Raw genomic sequence first — 16,232 nt, 5'->3', positions numbered from 1 at the left:
TTATTTCATATGTATTGTTGTTTGTAATAAAACTCAATAATACGATTTGTTTCAATGTTGTCTAGCGATTCGAAAAAGCAGGTTTCCAAGACACCCCATATTTGACGACGAGCAGGGAGATATAAAAATATTAGTTTCAGCAGATCTACATCTACATCTACATCTATACTCCGCAAGCCACCTGACGGTGTGTGGCGGAGGGTACCTTGAGTACCTCTATCGGTTCTCCCTTCTATTCCAGTCTCGTAATGTTCGTCGAAAGAAGGTATGCTCTCGAAACTTCAACAAAAGCCCGTACCGAGCTACTGAGCGTCTCTCCTGCAGAGTCTTCCACTGGCGTTTATCTATCAACTCCGTAACGCTTTCGCAATTACTAAATGATCCTGTAACGAAGCGCGCTGCTCTCCGTTGGATCTTCTCTATCTCTTCTATCAACCCTATCTGGTACGGATCCCACACTGCTGAGCAATATTCAAGCAGCGGGCGAACAAGCGTACTGTAACCGACTTCCTTTGTTTTCGGATTGCATTTCCTTAGGATTCTTCCAATGAATCTCAGTCTGGCATCTGCTTTACCGACGATCAACTTTATTTGATCATTCCATTTTAAATCACTCCTAATGCCTACTCCCAGATAATTTATGGCATTAACTGCTTCCAGTTGCTGACCTGCTATATTGTAGCTAAACAATAAGGGATCTTTCTTTCTATGTATTCGCAGCACATTACACTTGTCTACATTGACATTCAATTGCCATTCCCTGCACCATGCGTCAATTCGCTGCAGATCCTCATGCATTTCAGTAGAATTTTCCATTGTTACAACCTCTTGATATAACACAGCATCATCCGCAAAAAGCCTCAGTGAACTTCCGATGTCATCCACAAGGTCATTTATGTATATTGTGAACAGCAACGGTCCTCCGACACTCCCCTGCGGCACACCTGAAATCGCTCTTACTTCGGAAGACTTCTGTCCATTGAGAATGACATGCTGCGTTCTCTTATCTAGGAACTCTTCAATCCAATCACACAATTGGTCTGATAGTCCATATGCTCTTACTTTGTTCATTAAACGACTGTAGGGAACTATATCGAACGCCTTGCGGAAGTCAACAAACACGGCATCTACCTGTGAACCCGTGTCTATGGCCCTCTGAGTCTCGTGGACGAATAGCACGACCGTCTTTTTCGAAACCCATGCTGATTCCTACAGAGTAGATTTCTAGTCTCCAGAAAAGTCATTATCCTCGAACATAATACGTATTCCAAAATTCTACAACTGATCGACGTTAGAGATATAGGTCTATAGTTCTGCACATCTGTTCGACGTCCCTTCTTGAAAACGGGGATGACATGTACCCTTTTCCAGTCCTTTGGAACGCTACGCTCTTCTAGATACCTACGGTACACCGCTGCAAGAAGGGGGGGCAAGTTCCTTCGCGTACTCTGTGTAAAATCGAACTGGTATCCCATCAGGACCAGCGGCCTTTCCTTTTTTGAGCGATTTCTCTATCCCTCTGTCGTCTATTTCGATATCTACCATTTTGTCATCTGTGCGACAATCTAGAGAAGGAACTACAGTGCAGTCTTCCTCTGTGAAACAGCTTTGGAAAAAGACATTTAGTATTTCGGCCTTTAGTCTGTTATCCTTTGTTTCAGTACCATTTTGGCCACAGAGTGTCTGGACATTTTGTTTAGATCCACCTACCGCTTTGACATAAGACCAAAATTTCTTAGGATTTTCTGCCAAGTCAGTACATAGAACTTTACTTTCGAATTCATTGAACGCCTCTCGCATAGCCCTCCTCACACTACATATCGCTTCGCGTAATTTTTGTTTGTTTGCAAGGCTTTGGCTATGTTTATGTTTGCTGTGAAGTTCCCTTTGCTTCCGCAGCAGTTTTCTAACTCGGTTGTTGTACCACGGTGGCTCTTTTCCATCTCTTACGACCTTGCTTGGCACATACTCATCTAACGCATGAGTTTTGACGTGCCTTTTCGTAAGACGAAACTAGATTTTCTCGTGTCTTATGATTCTACTTTCAGTCTTACGCTAGACAAAGACGATATCTCGTTGCTGTTTGCCAACACCAGGGCTAAGTTAATGACGATACTTCGGGATGCTCTCCTTTCATATGCGCAAACACAAATGCTGCAAGCATCTGTTGCCTTTTCCTCTCTGCTACTAATCTTTTCACCTCGACGAGCAGTTCAAGACAATGGCGAACGCCTATCAGGTTTTCTCTAGTAACAACATTCACTCAGTTGGAACGCAGAGATTTCTGATACCCGAGAACGCAGGTAATGTCAAGGTATTGTAATGTGACCTACACTCCTAACAAAGCGTAATTCGTGCATTTCAATTACGTCGGTCTGTGCATAGTTTTTAATCCATTCCGCCAACCGGTCATGTTAAACAGGTGAGAGAAGGACTACAGTCAATCGTTTCTCCACATTTACAGCGGCACCTGGTAATGTTCTCGGAAAGGACAGTAGAGGAAAAACATTATAGCAGCATATAAAAGAGTGTTCACTGTCTTGTCAGTATTCACATTTGATAACGTGATCATTAGACGTTAATAGGAGAAAGGCACCTCAGAAACGAATATTCTAAAAATCTGAGAGAGATTTCCCAGCACTGGAGTACGGTCATACAATCGTCATATTCAGTAATGTACACTATTAGTACTGCAAAATTCCACTAGTGTCACTTCTCGATCTCCACTCAGTCAGAGTTTTCCGTATATAGATACATAAAGAAAGAAACTTCTTGAATCTTCCAAAATGTATTTTCACTCTGCAACGGAATATATAGTGATATGACACTCCCTGGCAGATTAAAATTGTGTGCTAAACCAGGACTCGAACCCGAAACCTTTGCCTTTCGCGAGCAAATGCGCTACCGATTTTTCTTTCCTTCGATCTGTTTCTTCGTCGGTGGTTCTGGGCAGATGTCTCATGAGCCTGACCGAAAACGTTGGGTTACCCTGGCAGCACCGACTGAGCTACCTGAGCTCGACTCAAATCTCGCCCTCACAGTTCTACTTCCTCCAGTACCTCATCTAACTTCCAAACTTCATTAAGTTCTCCCGCATACTTTGCGGAATAAAGGAAACTGCGCAGACGTAGTCTGAGGGACTGCTCACAGAAAGAATTTTTTCTCTGCAGCGCATTGTGCGCTCATTTCCTTGCTTCCGGGAGTGCCAGTTCTGCAAGGTATGCAGGAGAACTTCCGTGAAGTCTGGAAGGTAAGAGATGAGGTACTGACGGAAATAACGCTGTGGGGAAAGGTCAACAGTTTTGCTTGAGTAGCTTAGCCAGTAGTCCACGGTTGAAGTCCTGGTCTGGCGCACAATTTTAATCTGCCAGGAACCTTCTTCTACCTTGCTTCCAATGCTAGGCACGTTATAGGAGCGTAATAAAATGGAATACCTACAGTCGTCCTTACGATTTGTTTACTACACGGCTACCAGTTTCGGTGCCTGAGTACTCCATCTTTTAGCGTTAACTGATGTTGAAGGAGTTAACTCCAATCATATACACGATTGCGTCATTGGCCAACTATGAACTGGTTTTCGCAGACTACCTGTAACTACCAACTGAGGTGACGGCGGGAGACACAACATCGTTGTCACTAACAGTCTGCGAAAATCAGTTCATGGATGTTGGCCACTGAGGGAATCGAGTATATTATTCGGTGTTAACTCCTTCAGCGTCCGTTAAGGCCTGAAGGTGTTGTAGTGAAGCACCGAATCTGGTAGCCATATAATAAGTAGCATCGTAAGGACAGCTATAAGTGTTCCATTTTGTTGCATAAATGAACATCAGAAATCGCTCAAATTTCCAGTCATAAGGATGGACATACAAAAATGTTGTAGGAACATTCTCCGCATTGTTCTCTGTGACTCATAAGAATTGTAATGTTAGCTGAGTATGATCGAATTCAATCTGTTCGAAAACATCAGTTGTTGGATAACGCCCTATAAAATAAAAGTAAATTGGCACCTTAGGGAACTCCATCAGTTTATCATGAGAAATCAACTTCCGCCGCGCTGTAGACCTCATTTGCTACAATTCTTTTCTTCTACAGGAGCCAATATTCTCAAAAATTCTTGACGCCCTTTACCGTTCCTAAAATGTAACGTTTTTTCATAAATGCCAATAAATGCGTTTACTCACCACAATCGCAATTTCTGCCTGTTACGCCATTCTCAAGCACTGCTCACTATGAAGTGCGTTAATGTATAATCAATCGTTCCTCTTTAAGAAGACGGCCGCTGTGGCCGAGCGGTTCTAGGTGCTTCAGTGCAGAACCGCGCTGCTGCTACGGTCTCAGGTTCGAATCCTGTTATGTCTTTAGGTTAGTTTGGTTTAAGTAGTTCTAACTCTAGCGGACTGATGACCTCAGATGTTAAGTCCCATAGTGCTTACATCCATTTGAACCATTTTGAACCTCTTAAGAGGACAATGTCTTCGTGTCACTCGTGCTTTGGTATTTGTGTCTTCGTCGTCTGTATAAAATATTTGACACGTAGAGGAAATTTAGTGAACAGAATGTTGGAAATTGATAAGAATTTTTGCATAAAGTGTTTCTTCCTGAGGAAACAGAATAGCAACTGTCGACCATTCTGCTCCCAGCATCAACACTCCAAATTCCTAAGTGTAAAAACGCCGCAAATTGCGTTTACCATTGCTGTTGTCCTGGGCCTTATTTACCTTCGACAGTGGACTCATAGCCACTTGATGCTGACGATAAACGGGCGCACACACTTTTATGAAACGGAGCGGAAACTCATTTGTGACAGACCCTTCTCGAAGACTCAGCCTGTCAATTTTCATGTCCGCTACAACACGTCGGCCGCTTGTGATAAAGAAACCCCTTGGAGCATCGTGATCATGCGGTTCATACGAGCGAATACACAGCGAACAGGAATCAGGAATATGTTTTTACGTTAAATACAGGCGTATCAGCAAATCAACTGTTCATCAGTGCTACATACTATGCTCTCCTACATTATTAAACTCTTCTGTGTTTCTCACTGTCATACCTATGACCTAACACCCTCCAGTTTTGACACCTCTTACAACAGTTGCATCCTGTTTCTCCCTGTAATTAGGATATAAGAAAAGTTATGGGTAGTGAGCTTGAGAGGGACACAATAGTAATTTTCTTATTTCATGATGAAGCAATTTTGTATCCCTTGACAGAAACGTTTACATGTTTCTGAATAAAAATGACAACGTAAGTTGCATTCCTTTTTTCAAATCCACGATTGGTTTCAGATCCAAAGGCCATTATCCAGCTATACAGGGTCGTCAGAAACAGACTGAGAAGCTTGTAAGGGCTTTGCAAAGTAGGTTATGCTGAGAAACAATTGTTAAGAAAAAAATTCGATATGTTTCGCCGTTTCCGTGATAATTAGCACTGAAGTTAGCCAATGAGGCCGCTGCGTGCTCAAATACACACATCAAAAGAAGTTTTGCATCAGCTCGGTTCCGAGAGTTCCGGAACCTGTACAGAAAACTGGAATAGAGATCAACATAAACATTATTTCCACCCTTTCTATTGCTCATGAAAACCACACATTGCATGTTGTACCACCATACAGCGAGACCTTCAGAGGTGGTGGTCCAGATTATTGTACACATCGGTACTTTTAATACCCAGTAGCACGTCCTTTTGCATTGATGCTGCCTGTATTCGTCGTGTCATACTATCCACAAGTTCATCAAGGCACTGTTGGTCCAGATTGTACCACTCCTCAACGGCGATTCGGCGTAGATCCCTGAAAGTGTTTGGTGGGTCACGTCGTCCATAAACAGACCTTTTCAATCTATCCTATGCATGTGCGATTGGGTTCATGTCTGAAGAACATGCTGGCCACCCTATTCGAGTGATGTCGTTATCCTGAATGAAGTCATTCACAAGATGTGCATGACTGTCGTCCATGAGGACGAATACCTCGCCAATATAGGTGCACTATCGGTCGGTGAACGGCATTCACGTATCGTACGGCCGTTACGGCGCCACCCACTACCAGCAGTTGCGTTCGTCGGCCCCACATAAGGCCGCCACAAAACAGCAGGGAACCTCCATTTTGCTGCACTCTCTGAACAGTGTGTGTAAGACGATCAGCCTGACCTGGGTGCCTCCAAACAGGTCTTCAATGATTGTCTGGTAGAAGGCGTATGCGACACTCATCGGTTCAGAGAACGTGATGGCAACCTTGAGCGGTCCATTCGGCACGTTGTTGGGCTCATCTGTACCGCGTTGCATGGTGTCGTGGTTGCAAAGATGGACCTCGCCACGGACGTCGGGAGTGAAGTTGCACATCATGTAGCCTATTTCTCACAGTCGAGTCGTAACACGACGTCCTGTGGCTGCACGAAAGCATTATTCAACATGGTGGCGTTGCTGTCAGAGTTCTACTGAGCCATAATCTGCAGGTAGCGGTCATCCACTGTAGTAGTAGCCATTGGGTGGCCTGAGCGAGGCATGTCATCGACAGTTCCTGTCTCTCTGTATCTCCTCCCTGACCGAACAACATAACTCTGACACACCTCGACACTTCCCTTGTTGAGGGCCCTTCCTGGCACAAAGTAACAATGCGGACACGATCGAACCGCGGTATTGACCGCCTAGGCATGGTTGAATTACAGACAACACGAGCCGTGTACCTCTTTCGTGGTAAAATGACTAGAACTGATCGGCTGTCGGACCCCCTCCGTCTAATAGGCGCTGCTCATGCATGATTGTTTGCATCTCTGGGCGGTTTTAGTGACATCTCTCAACAGCCAAAGGGAGTGTGTCTGTGATACAATATCCACAGTCAACGGCTATCTTCAGGGGTTCTGGGAACCGAGTTGATACAAAACTTTTTTTGTTGTGTGTACAAGCTGCTCGGCAGGGACGGTGTCGCCTAATTGAACAAGAGAGCGATACAAAAACTGGGACGGTAGTGAGGATCGAATCCGAGCTAAAGGCTGAGCAGTCTCGTACGCTTTCATCTACGCTATGAGAACAATTGACACTAACTGTATCTTGGCGGGCCGTTTGAATTTGGACGCGCAATGGCCTGATTGTGTAACTTCAGTACTATTTAACTCAAAAGCGCAACTGATGCTGGCATTTTATTCAAAATTGATACTACAATTGCGTAACCTGCATCAGCATATAGCATTGCTGGACAAGAAATACGTGTATATAGTGGTAATGAGCGTGATTCTATTTGTGTATGATTTGATTTCAATCAATGGCATGTTACTTTGTACGACAACAACAATTCGTTGGAGAGAAAGGCATATCGCTACGACGTGAACAGGTCTTCCTGAAACTTTCCGTTGCTGGCATGGTGCAGCCGGCCGAAGTGGCCGAGGGGTTCTAGGCGCTTCAGTCTGGAACCGCGCGCCCGCTATGGTCGCAGTTTCGAATCCTGTTTCGGGCATGGATGTGTGTGATGTCCTTAGGTTTAAGTAATTCTAAGTTCTAGGGGACTGATGACCTCAGATGTTAAGTCCCAAAGTGCTCAGAGCCATTTTTGAATCTGGCATGGCGCTTCAGGCTGTCGTTGACAGATAACGTTCATCTCGGGAAAACGGCTAGAACAGGATGATATAAGTACACGAAAGATTCTGCTAGAAAACAGCGCGTAGATGGGAACCTGGTCATCCTAGAAGGAAGTGTCCGCACTGCAAAAATCAAGCGGCTCAGGAATACGGGAATACCAATTTTAATGTGTTTCTGGGAGGATTCGATTGGCGGATGAGCACACTGCAGCGAGAAGACGTGGTAAAAGCCACTCGTTTGTAGCTCCGGAAACATTATTGGCTGGAGAATGTACTATGAACAGTGCAATGGTCAAATCATGGGATTGAGAAGGCATGTAAGGACAACACTTTACGAGAGAGTTCTGTCCAGTTGGAGCCTCAGAGAAGACTACCGGAGACGGAAGCCTATTCTATCGAACGAGTCAAGATACTTCACTAGTCAATGCCGAGCTGAGAGAGTAGCCTTGCCAATGCCAGCCACTACTGCCTTGTCGACCTTTCCGTTGCTGACGACACTGGGGGTCAGCACGATGGTCCGAGTTTGGCGGCACCTGGTCAAGGATGGGAGAGCCACGCTCAGCCCCGGCCGCCGCTGTTGAGTCACTCGTCGTCACGCCGACCACTATCTGCGCCTGCACGACGTGCCGTCGACCAATCTCAGAAGGCGGTAGTCTTCAGCCTTAAGTCTCGTTCCACTGTAGATGATAATTCGTAACCTGAACTGCTATTAACAATACTTTTCTTCGCTATAAGGAAATCTCTCTTCCTCTCCTTGAAGATTGCACATTTGCGGTGCGGAAAATAGCAAGACTGACTGGTACCAACAATGGCCAGCTTCATCTTTGCTTTCAATGGGTGAACAACAGTCAGCCCTTGAGATGGGTGTCTACGCCACGAATACACAAACTTTTGCCTTTCCTCCAAATTTCATCTGATAAGACCTTATTTGAGTGACTGAGATAAATTTCTGTAGTGAAAGATCACTGCTGAAACCGAAAGTGAAGCATGAAACCAGGATGTAAGTACAGTGCCGTTTGTCCTTTGGGTAATGCGAAGCGGTGTGATACGGATGCATTAGTGGTGGCAGTTTGTGTCCACCGTCGACTGATGGTGCAGCCTCCATGAGCCAACACGGCAGTTATTATCAAAACTTAATAATTTGTCGCTTGGACTATCTACAGCGTTGACGCGAGTTATTAAATCCATCACTTGGAGAAATACAGCAATTACCTATTGCGGCGTGCTGTCGCACTATCACGGTACTCTACCGCCATTATTGTGATCAAACTCAAGTTAAGTAATTGTTTTTGAGTAGCATCCTGTGAATTAAAGTAGATCACCAGGCGCCCAGTCCATTCAATGTAAACACAGCCCACACCATTATGGAGCAACAACCAGCTTGCACAGAGCCTTCTTGATAACTTGGGTCCACGGCTTCATGACCATCAACCCTGATGTTGTCTCGATGTTCTCATTACTTCTACTTCTCATTACTTTCTCTCTACTCTCAGTCCATATTCTGTACCCAACAGACTGTTCATTCGGTTCAGCAAATAATGTAATTCTTCTTCAGTTTCCTTGAGGACAGCAGTATCATCATTGATGTCCTTTTGCCTTGAATTTTAGTTCCACTCCTGAACCTTTCCTTTATTTCCGTCATTACTTCGTTCTTGGTCTTCAACTCTTATTATTTCCTCGCGCCCTTGTGCATGTAGCATATTATTCGCGTCTCCCTGTAGCTAACCTCAGAATCAGTTCTTACCATCTAAAATCCAGACTGATCTGACCAAGATGATTTTTCAATCATCTAGGGTCCAACCGATATGGTCACAGGCCCGGGAGAAACGCTGCAGGCGATGTCGTGATGTTAGCAAAGGCACCCGTGTCGGCCGTCATCTGCCATAGACCAAAAAAAAAAAAAAAAAAAAAAAAAAAAAAGTGGTTCAAATGGCTCTGAGCTCTGAGCACTATGCGACTTAACATCTGAGGTCATGAGTCGCATGAACTTAGAACTACTTAAGCCTGACTAACCTAAGGACATCTCAAACATCCATGCCCGAGGCAGGTTTCGAACCTGCGATCGCAGCAGCAGCGCGGTTCCCGACTGAAGCGCCTAGAACTACTCGGCCACAGCGGCCGGTGACAAAGTCCATTAACGCCATATTTCGCCACACTGTCCCAACGGATCTACTCGTCGTGCGTCCCACATTGATTTCTGCGGTTATTTCACGCAGTATTGCTTTTCTGTTAACAGTCAACTCTTACGCAAACGCCTCTGCTCTAGGCCTAAAAAGACCGTCGGCCTCTGCATTGTTCATAGTGAGAGGCAATGCCAGAAACTTCGTTTCGTCGATGCACTCTTGACTCTGTGAATCTTGGAATGTCGAATTTCCTAACTATTTCCAAAATGGAACGTTCCATACGTCTAGTTCCAACTACCTTTCCGATTTCAAAGTCTGTTAATTCCCGTCGCGCGACCTTAATGACAGCTTCGCCAAGCCACTATCCTTTTATACCTTGTGTATGCCATATTGCCGCCCTCCATGACTTTTTCACATCTGTGTAGGACGGCGCAGCGGTTCTCTACGTACCTTGTTGGCGGGCCTCGGTGAGATTGAAGTAGTTGAGCGTGGCGGCGACTCCGTGCCTCCAGCGCGGCACCGTCACGAACATCTTGTCGCCCCAGCGGGCCAGCCCCAGGGGCAGGTTGTTGCCCACCACGTAGCGGCCCGCCTCCACCGCCCGCTGCTGGGACGCCTCGTCCGGCCACGCGAAGGCGGACTCCTTCCACGCGAACTCCTCGCGCATCGCGCCGCTGCCTCCGGCGTCTGCGTCTGCGGCGGTCGCCGCCCCCACCAGCACCACGCACAGCAGCACCACCACTGCAAACGGACGCATCACCTATACGTTACGTCCGATTCCCACAGTGGCACTAGAGTCCTGAGGTACTAAAGTACATACAGCCTTCACAAAAATATGGAAGCAACAAGACCACAACTCATCACTATTGCCAATAAATACCGGGTGATCGTAAAGTCAGTATAAATTTGAAAACTGAATAAATCGCGGAATAATGTAGATAGAGAGGTACAAATTGACACACATGCTTGAAATGACATGGGGTTTTATCAGAACCAAAAAAATACAAAAGTTCAAAAAATGTCCGACAGATGACGCTTCATCTGACCAGAATAGCAATAATTGGCATAACAAAGTAAGACAAAGCAAAGATGATGTTCTTTGCAGGAAATGCTCAATATGTCCACCATAATTCCTCAACAATAGCTGTGGTCGAGAAATAATGTTATGAACAGCACTGTAAAGAGTGTCCGGAGTTATGGTGAGGCATTGGCGTCGGATGTTGTCTTTCAGCATCCCTAGAGATGTCGATATCACGATACACTTGCAACTTCAGGTAACCACAAAGCCAATAATCGCACGGACCGAGGTCTGTGGACCTGGGAGGCAAGCATGACGAAAAGTGGCGGCTGAGCGCACGATCATCACCAAACGACGCGCGCCAGAGATCTTTCACGCGTCTAGCAATATGGGCTGTCTTTTTTTTCTAATAAAACCCCATGTCATTCTAAGCATGTGTGTCAATTTTTACCTCTCTATCTACATTATTGCGCGGTTTATTAAGTTTTCAAATTTATACTGACTTTTTGATCACCCGCGTATATCTTCCACTCTCGGAATGGATAAATGTATGTTCTACATGATTTTTAAGTACACCATTCTTCCTGAGAAATAGTGGCAGGACGATGGAGGTGGATAGAGATCAAGCACGCTTCTCTCGGAAGTAGACCGCAAAGAGATCTGGTGAATGTGGTGGTCAGAAGGGATGCGACAATTCGTCCGCAGCTTCACAAAACCAGACCCGGACGATGCGAGCTGTGTAAGGATCTGTCGTCTTGATATACAGCATCGCCATTCGGGAGCATCGTACCATGGCATGGACCTGATAACCAAATGGTCACATAATCCTTGTCAATAATGTGACCTAGCAGAGTAACCATTGGACCTATGGAATGCTACACACATCAAAAAAGTTTTGCATCACCTCTGTTCCGACAGTTCCGAAACCTTTCCAGAAAATTGGAATTGAGATCAACATAAACATCATTTCCGCCCTTTTTATTGCTCATGATAACCACACACTGCATGTTGTACCTCCATACAGCGAGACCTTCAGAGGTGGTGGTCCAGATTTCTGTACCCACCGATACCTTTAATACCCAGTAGCACGTCTTCTTGCATTGATGCATGCCTGTATTCGTCGTGGCATACTATTCACAACATCAAGGCACTGTTAGTCTAGACTGTCCCACTCCTCAACGGCGATTCGGCGTAGATTCCTGAAAGTGGTTGGTGGGTCATGTCGTCCATAAACAGCCCTTTTCAATCTGTCCCAGGCATGTTCGATAGAGTTCATGTCTGGAGAACACGCTGGCCACTCTAATCGAGTGATGTCGTTATCCTGAAGGAAGTCATTCATAAGATATGCACCATGGGGACGCGAATGGTCGTCCATGAAGACGAATGCCTCGCCAATATGCTGCCGGTATGGTTACACTATCGGATGGTATTCACGTGTCATACACCCGTTACGCACATTCCATGATAACCAGTGGTGTACGTCAGCCCAACATAATGCCATCCCAAAACGCCAATGAACTCACTGGACAGGGTGTGTAAGACGTTCAGCCAGTCCCGGTTGCCTCCAAACACGTCTCCGACGATTGTCTGGTTTAAGGCATATGCGACACTCATCGGTGAAGAGAATGTGATGCCAATTCTGAGCATGTTGTTGGGCCCATATGTACCCCGCTGCATGGTGTTGTGGTTGGAAAGATGGAGCCTGCCATGGACGTCGGTAGTGGTTGCGCATCATGCAGCCTATTGTGCACAGTTTTAGTTGTAAGACGACGTCCTGTGGCTGTACGAAAAGCATTATTCAACATGGTGGCGTTGCTGTCAGGGCTCCTAAGAGCCATAATCCTCAGGTAGCGGTCATTCACTGTAGTAGTAGCCCTTGGGCGGCCTCAGCGAGTCATGTCATTAATAGTTCCCGTCTCTCTATATCTCCTCTGTGTCCAAACAACATCGCTTTGTTGATTGGCGACTCCATGGAGTGCTGTGTGCACAACCACCATTGGGTAAATAAAATTAGAAGGAAGCTCAGCCAACGCTCAGCCAACGCTGACTTACCTTCTAACATCGCTTTGGTTCACTCCGAGACGCCTGGACACTTCCCTTGTTGAGAGCCGTTCCTGGCACAAAGTAACAGTGCGGACGTGATCGAACAGCGGTATCGACCTAGGCATGGTTGAACTACAGACAACACGAACCGTGTACCTCCTTCCTGGTGGAATTACTGGAACAGATCGGCTGTCGCACCCCCTCCGTCTAATAGGCGCTACTCATGCATGGTTGTTTACATCTTTCGGAGGGTTTAGTTACATCTCCGAACAGTCAAAGGGACTGTGTCTGTGGTACAACATCCACAGTCAGGAATTTTGCAAACCGTGGTGATGCAAAACTTTTTTTGATGTGAGTATGATATGGCTGACCTAAATATCACCGGACACCCGCCTTAATCCACTCTTGGGACGTAAGCGTGGCCACAAATTCGAAATAGTGTGAAACAAGACTGATCCAGCCCAATGACATCTCGGTCAAAAATTGGAAACAGTATCAATCAAGACTCATCCGACTACATAACATCTTCCACTGCTTCACTGTCCAGCTTTTATGGCCTCTGCACCACTTTCTGCCGTCACGGGCATTTGTACCACTGATGAGTGGTTTTGGAATTCCAGCTCGCCTTGCAGTTTCTGCTCGTGGACCTCCCTTCGCGTTGCATTGGTGCCGACATGGTTCGTGAGTGCGACGTTAATTTCGGCAGTGACTTTTGGAGCTGTCGTCCCCTTATTTTTCGTCACAACCCGCTTCAAAGACCGTCTGTCACGATCACTCAAAGCACGCTTTCGTGGGCGTTCTGGCTTAGCGCAATGATGTTTTGCCGCTTTCCTTGTATGCGATGTAAACCTTCGATAGACGCCGCTTGAAACACCAATCCTTTCGGCTTCCTTGCTTACGGAAGAACTCATCATACGAGCACCAACCATTAGCCCAGGTTTGAATGCACGTAGCTCTTACATAATGTACTCACAACTACGCAGGAGACCGCGAGTGACTCTTCCAACGTATTGACGACACTGCGAAGTTAGTTAGTTACATGTACAATGGATCATTTTGCACGATAGTTCGCAATGATGTGGAACGAGTCATGATACATTCACGTCGCAAATTAATTTTTACATCCTGTTACATTCTGAACATTTCTAATTTTTTATTTACAAAAAGAAAATAGATATACAGATGAGACTTCGTAATTCCTAGCCACCACCTTTCACACATTAGAATAATAGAAATTCTTCACGGGGTAGAAGGACTTGTCAAGGAAAAACGTTCTCAATTTCTTACCAAATTTTACTTTTCTGTCTATTAGACATTTTATAACACTCGCTAAATGATCAAAAATGTTTGCTGCAGCATTATGTACCACTTTTTATGCTTAAGACAACCTTAATGTGGCTTAATGAATGTCATTTTGTCGTTTGGTATTGTAATTATGCACCTCATTGTTCCTCTTGAACTGTACTGAATTTCTTCAACAAACTTAATCAGGGAATAAATATACTGTGAAACAGTAGTCAGAACGCCCAACTCCTTAACAGATATCTACAAGATGATCATGGGAGAGCACCGCATATTATTCTCACAGAACGTTTTTGCTCAATCGATACTTCCTTTCCTAAAGATGAGTTACTCCAGAACGTTATACCATCTGACATTATTCAATTAAAATGTGCAAAATATACTGATTTGCCTCTCCCCACGATTTGCAATGATTGTAAGCACAAATGAGCTGACCTAACTTGTTTTAGGAGTTGGAAGATGTGTTTTCTCCAGTTTAAATTCCCACCAATATGGAACCTAAGAATTTTGAAGTTTCCACCCTACTTACTATTTCCTCACCATATGTTACTCTTATCATTGGTGTAATGCCTCTACATGCGCAGAACTGAATATTTAAAATTGAGGGTAAGACCATTTGCAAAAAAAAAACAGTCAATTATACTTTTAAGCACTTTGTTTGCCATTTCTTCTGTTTCTGCATGTACGGTTGGATTCATTACAATACTAGTGTCATCTGCAAAAATAACTAATTCTGCTTGTTGTATGCTAATCGGAAGATCGTTTATATACGAGGGTTGGAACTTAAATAGTGGCAACTATTTATTTACAGCTCGTACAATGTAGATATGTATTTCAAAGTTTTATTAATCTTCAAAGTAGACACCAGCATTGTGTATAACCCGTTGCCAGTGATGTGGAAGTCGAATTATACTCTTAGCAGTGCCAGTTGTGTTCGAGCGGCGCGGTCTATTGCTCGACGAATTTTTACCAGCTCTGAAGCGAATGCCTTGAAATGTTCCCTTCACTTTAAAAATCGAGTTGAACTTACGAGGGCTTAAGTCAGGGGAATTCAGTAGATGGTATAGCACATAGCAGCCCCATCAGTCAAACAAATCAGTAACATCTTGCACTGTATGTGCTTGAGCATTGTCAATGTGTCATTACTTCTGTATCTATGCTGTTCATTTTTGGAACACAACCTGCGACCAACTTACCGGCCGTCAAAGCCTACATTGTATGGTCAGCAAAGGTTCTTTGTCCATGTTGAATTTGAACTAATGACAACATAACCATTATACACCTGCTGTGGTTAACCAGTAAGGAGGGTGAGAGAGAAATTATGTGTTAACCTCTGGTTACCGCTTGGAACGCGGGTTCCAGGCACGAAGAGTTCTCTGGCCCTGAGTTTCAGCTATCAGTGACGTGATTCCGTTTCTACTGTTTCCCGGACTTCGTTCCGATGCTGTAAAGCAACATCTTCTGAGCGCCTTGACTGGCTAACGATTTCACAAACCGATCTGGCCGAGCGCATTTGTATTCTGAAATTTTCTTTTTTGTTCATGAAAGTTCATAGCTTAAAATTCAACGATCCCCGAAGAATGCCTTCACCCTGCCTGTCCTGAAAAAGGTCGCTTCTGCACCAGTACACTTTCTTGTTATATTTTACTTTTATTTGACATTTTTGGGTTATGTATCCATTCCTTTGGCTCAACCGCAATACGTCAATGTTTACCATTCGTTAGTGTAACACCTTTACCAGGTAGGACTAATAGAAGAACATCTGTCCAAGAAGTACCTGACCCACAGTTTAAAACAATTTGTGATGTGTTGGAGTACTTACATATAAAAAACCATGTACCGAGAGGATCTGTTTGTGCTCTATTTTGATTTACACAGAGATATACAGATCTCCATGTCCTCCTTGACATGCCGTAGAGCTTCTCCGGCTTCCTCAATTTTACTGCTCAATTCATCCTTAGTATTTTGGCAGCGTTGTGGCAAATTGCCTTCATTATTCCCCTTAGTGAGTTGTCTGGCGTGGTATCGTGATGACATCCCAGCCCGTATCATAACACGAAGTGCGTTCCTATTCAACTTTTGTGTGTAATGGAGACTTTTCTGTAGACCAGAAAACCTTATACTCTCTGCGTGAACTGAGATATGTTGCACAGTCGTCAGAAAATAATATTCTTGAGA

General features: G+C 44.8%; 1 protein-coding gene across 1 annotated transcript in view; it reads right to left on the bottom strand.

The window, feature by feature from the left end:
• The window catches only part of LOC126438149 (protein yellow-like), a 71,266-nt gene that overhangs the window by 40,995 nt on the left and 14,039 nt on the right, over window positions 1-16,232 (bottom strand). Inside the window, exon 2 of the mRNA XM_050090525.1 lies at window positions 10,142-10,432. Within this exon, the coding sequence (XP_049946482.1) occupies window positions 10,142-10,432 (291 nt within the window). The remainder of the gene's footprint in view (window positions 1-10,141; window positions 10,433-16,232) is intronic.

Source organism: Schistocerca serialis, unplaced genomic scaffold, assembly GCF_023864345.2.
Source record: "Schistocerca serialis cubense isolate TAMUIC-IGC-003099 unplaced genomic scaffold, iqSchSeri2.2 HiC_scaffold_1261, whole genome shotgun sequence".
Classification (NCBI taxonomy): domain Eukaryota; kingdom Metazoa; phylum Arthropoda; class Insecta; order Orthoptera; family Acrididae; genus Schistocerca; species Schistocerca serialis.
The sequence above is the reverse complement of the archived record's forward strand: the minus strand, read 5'-3'. Positions and strand labels throughout refer to the sequence as shown.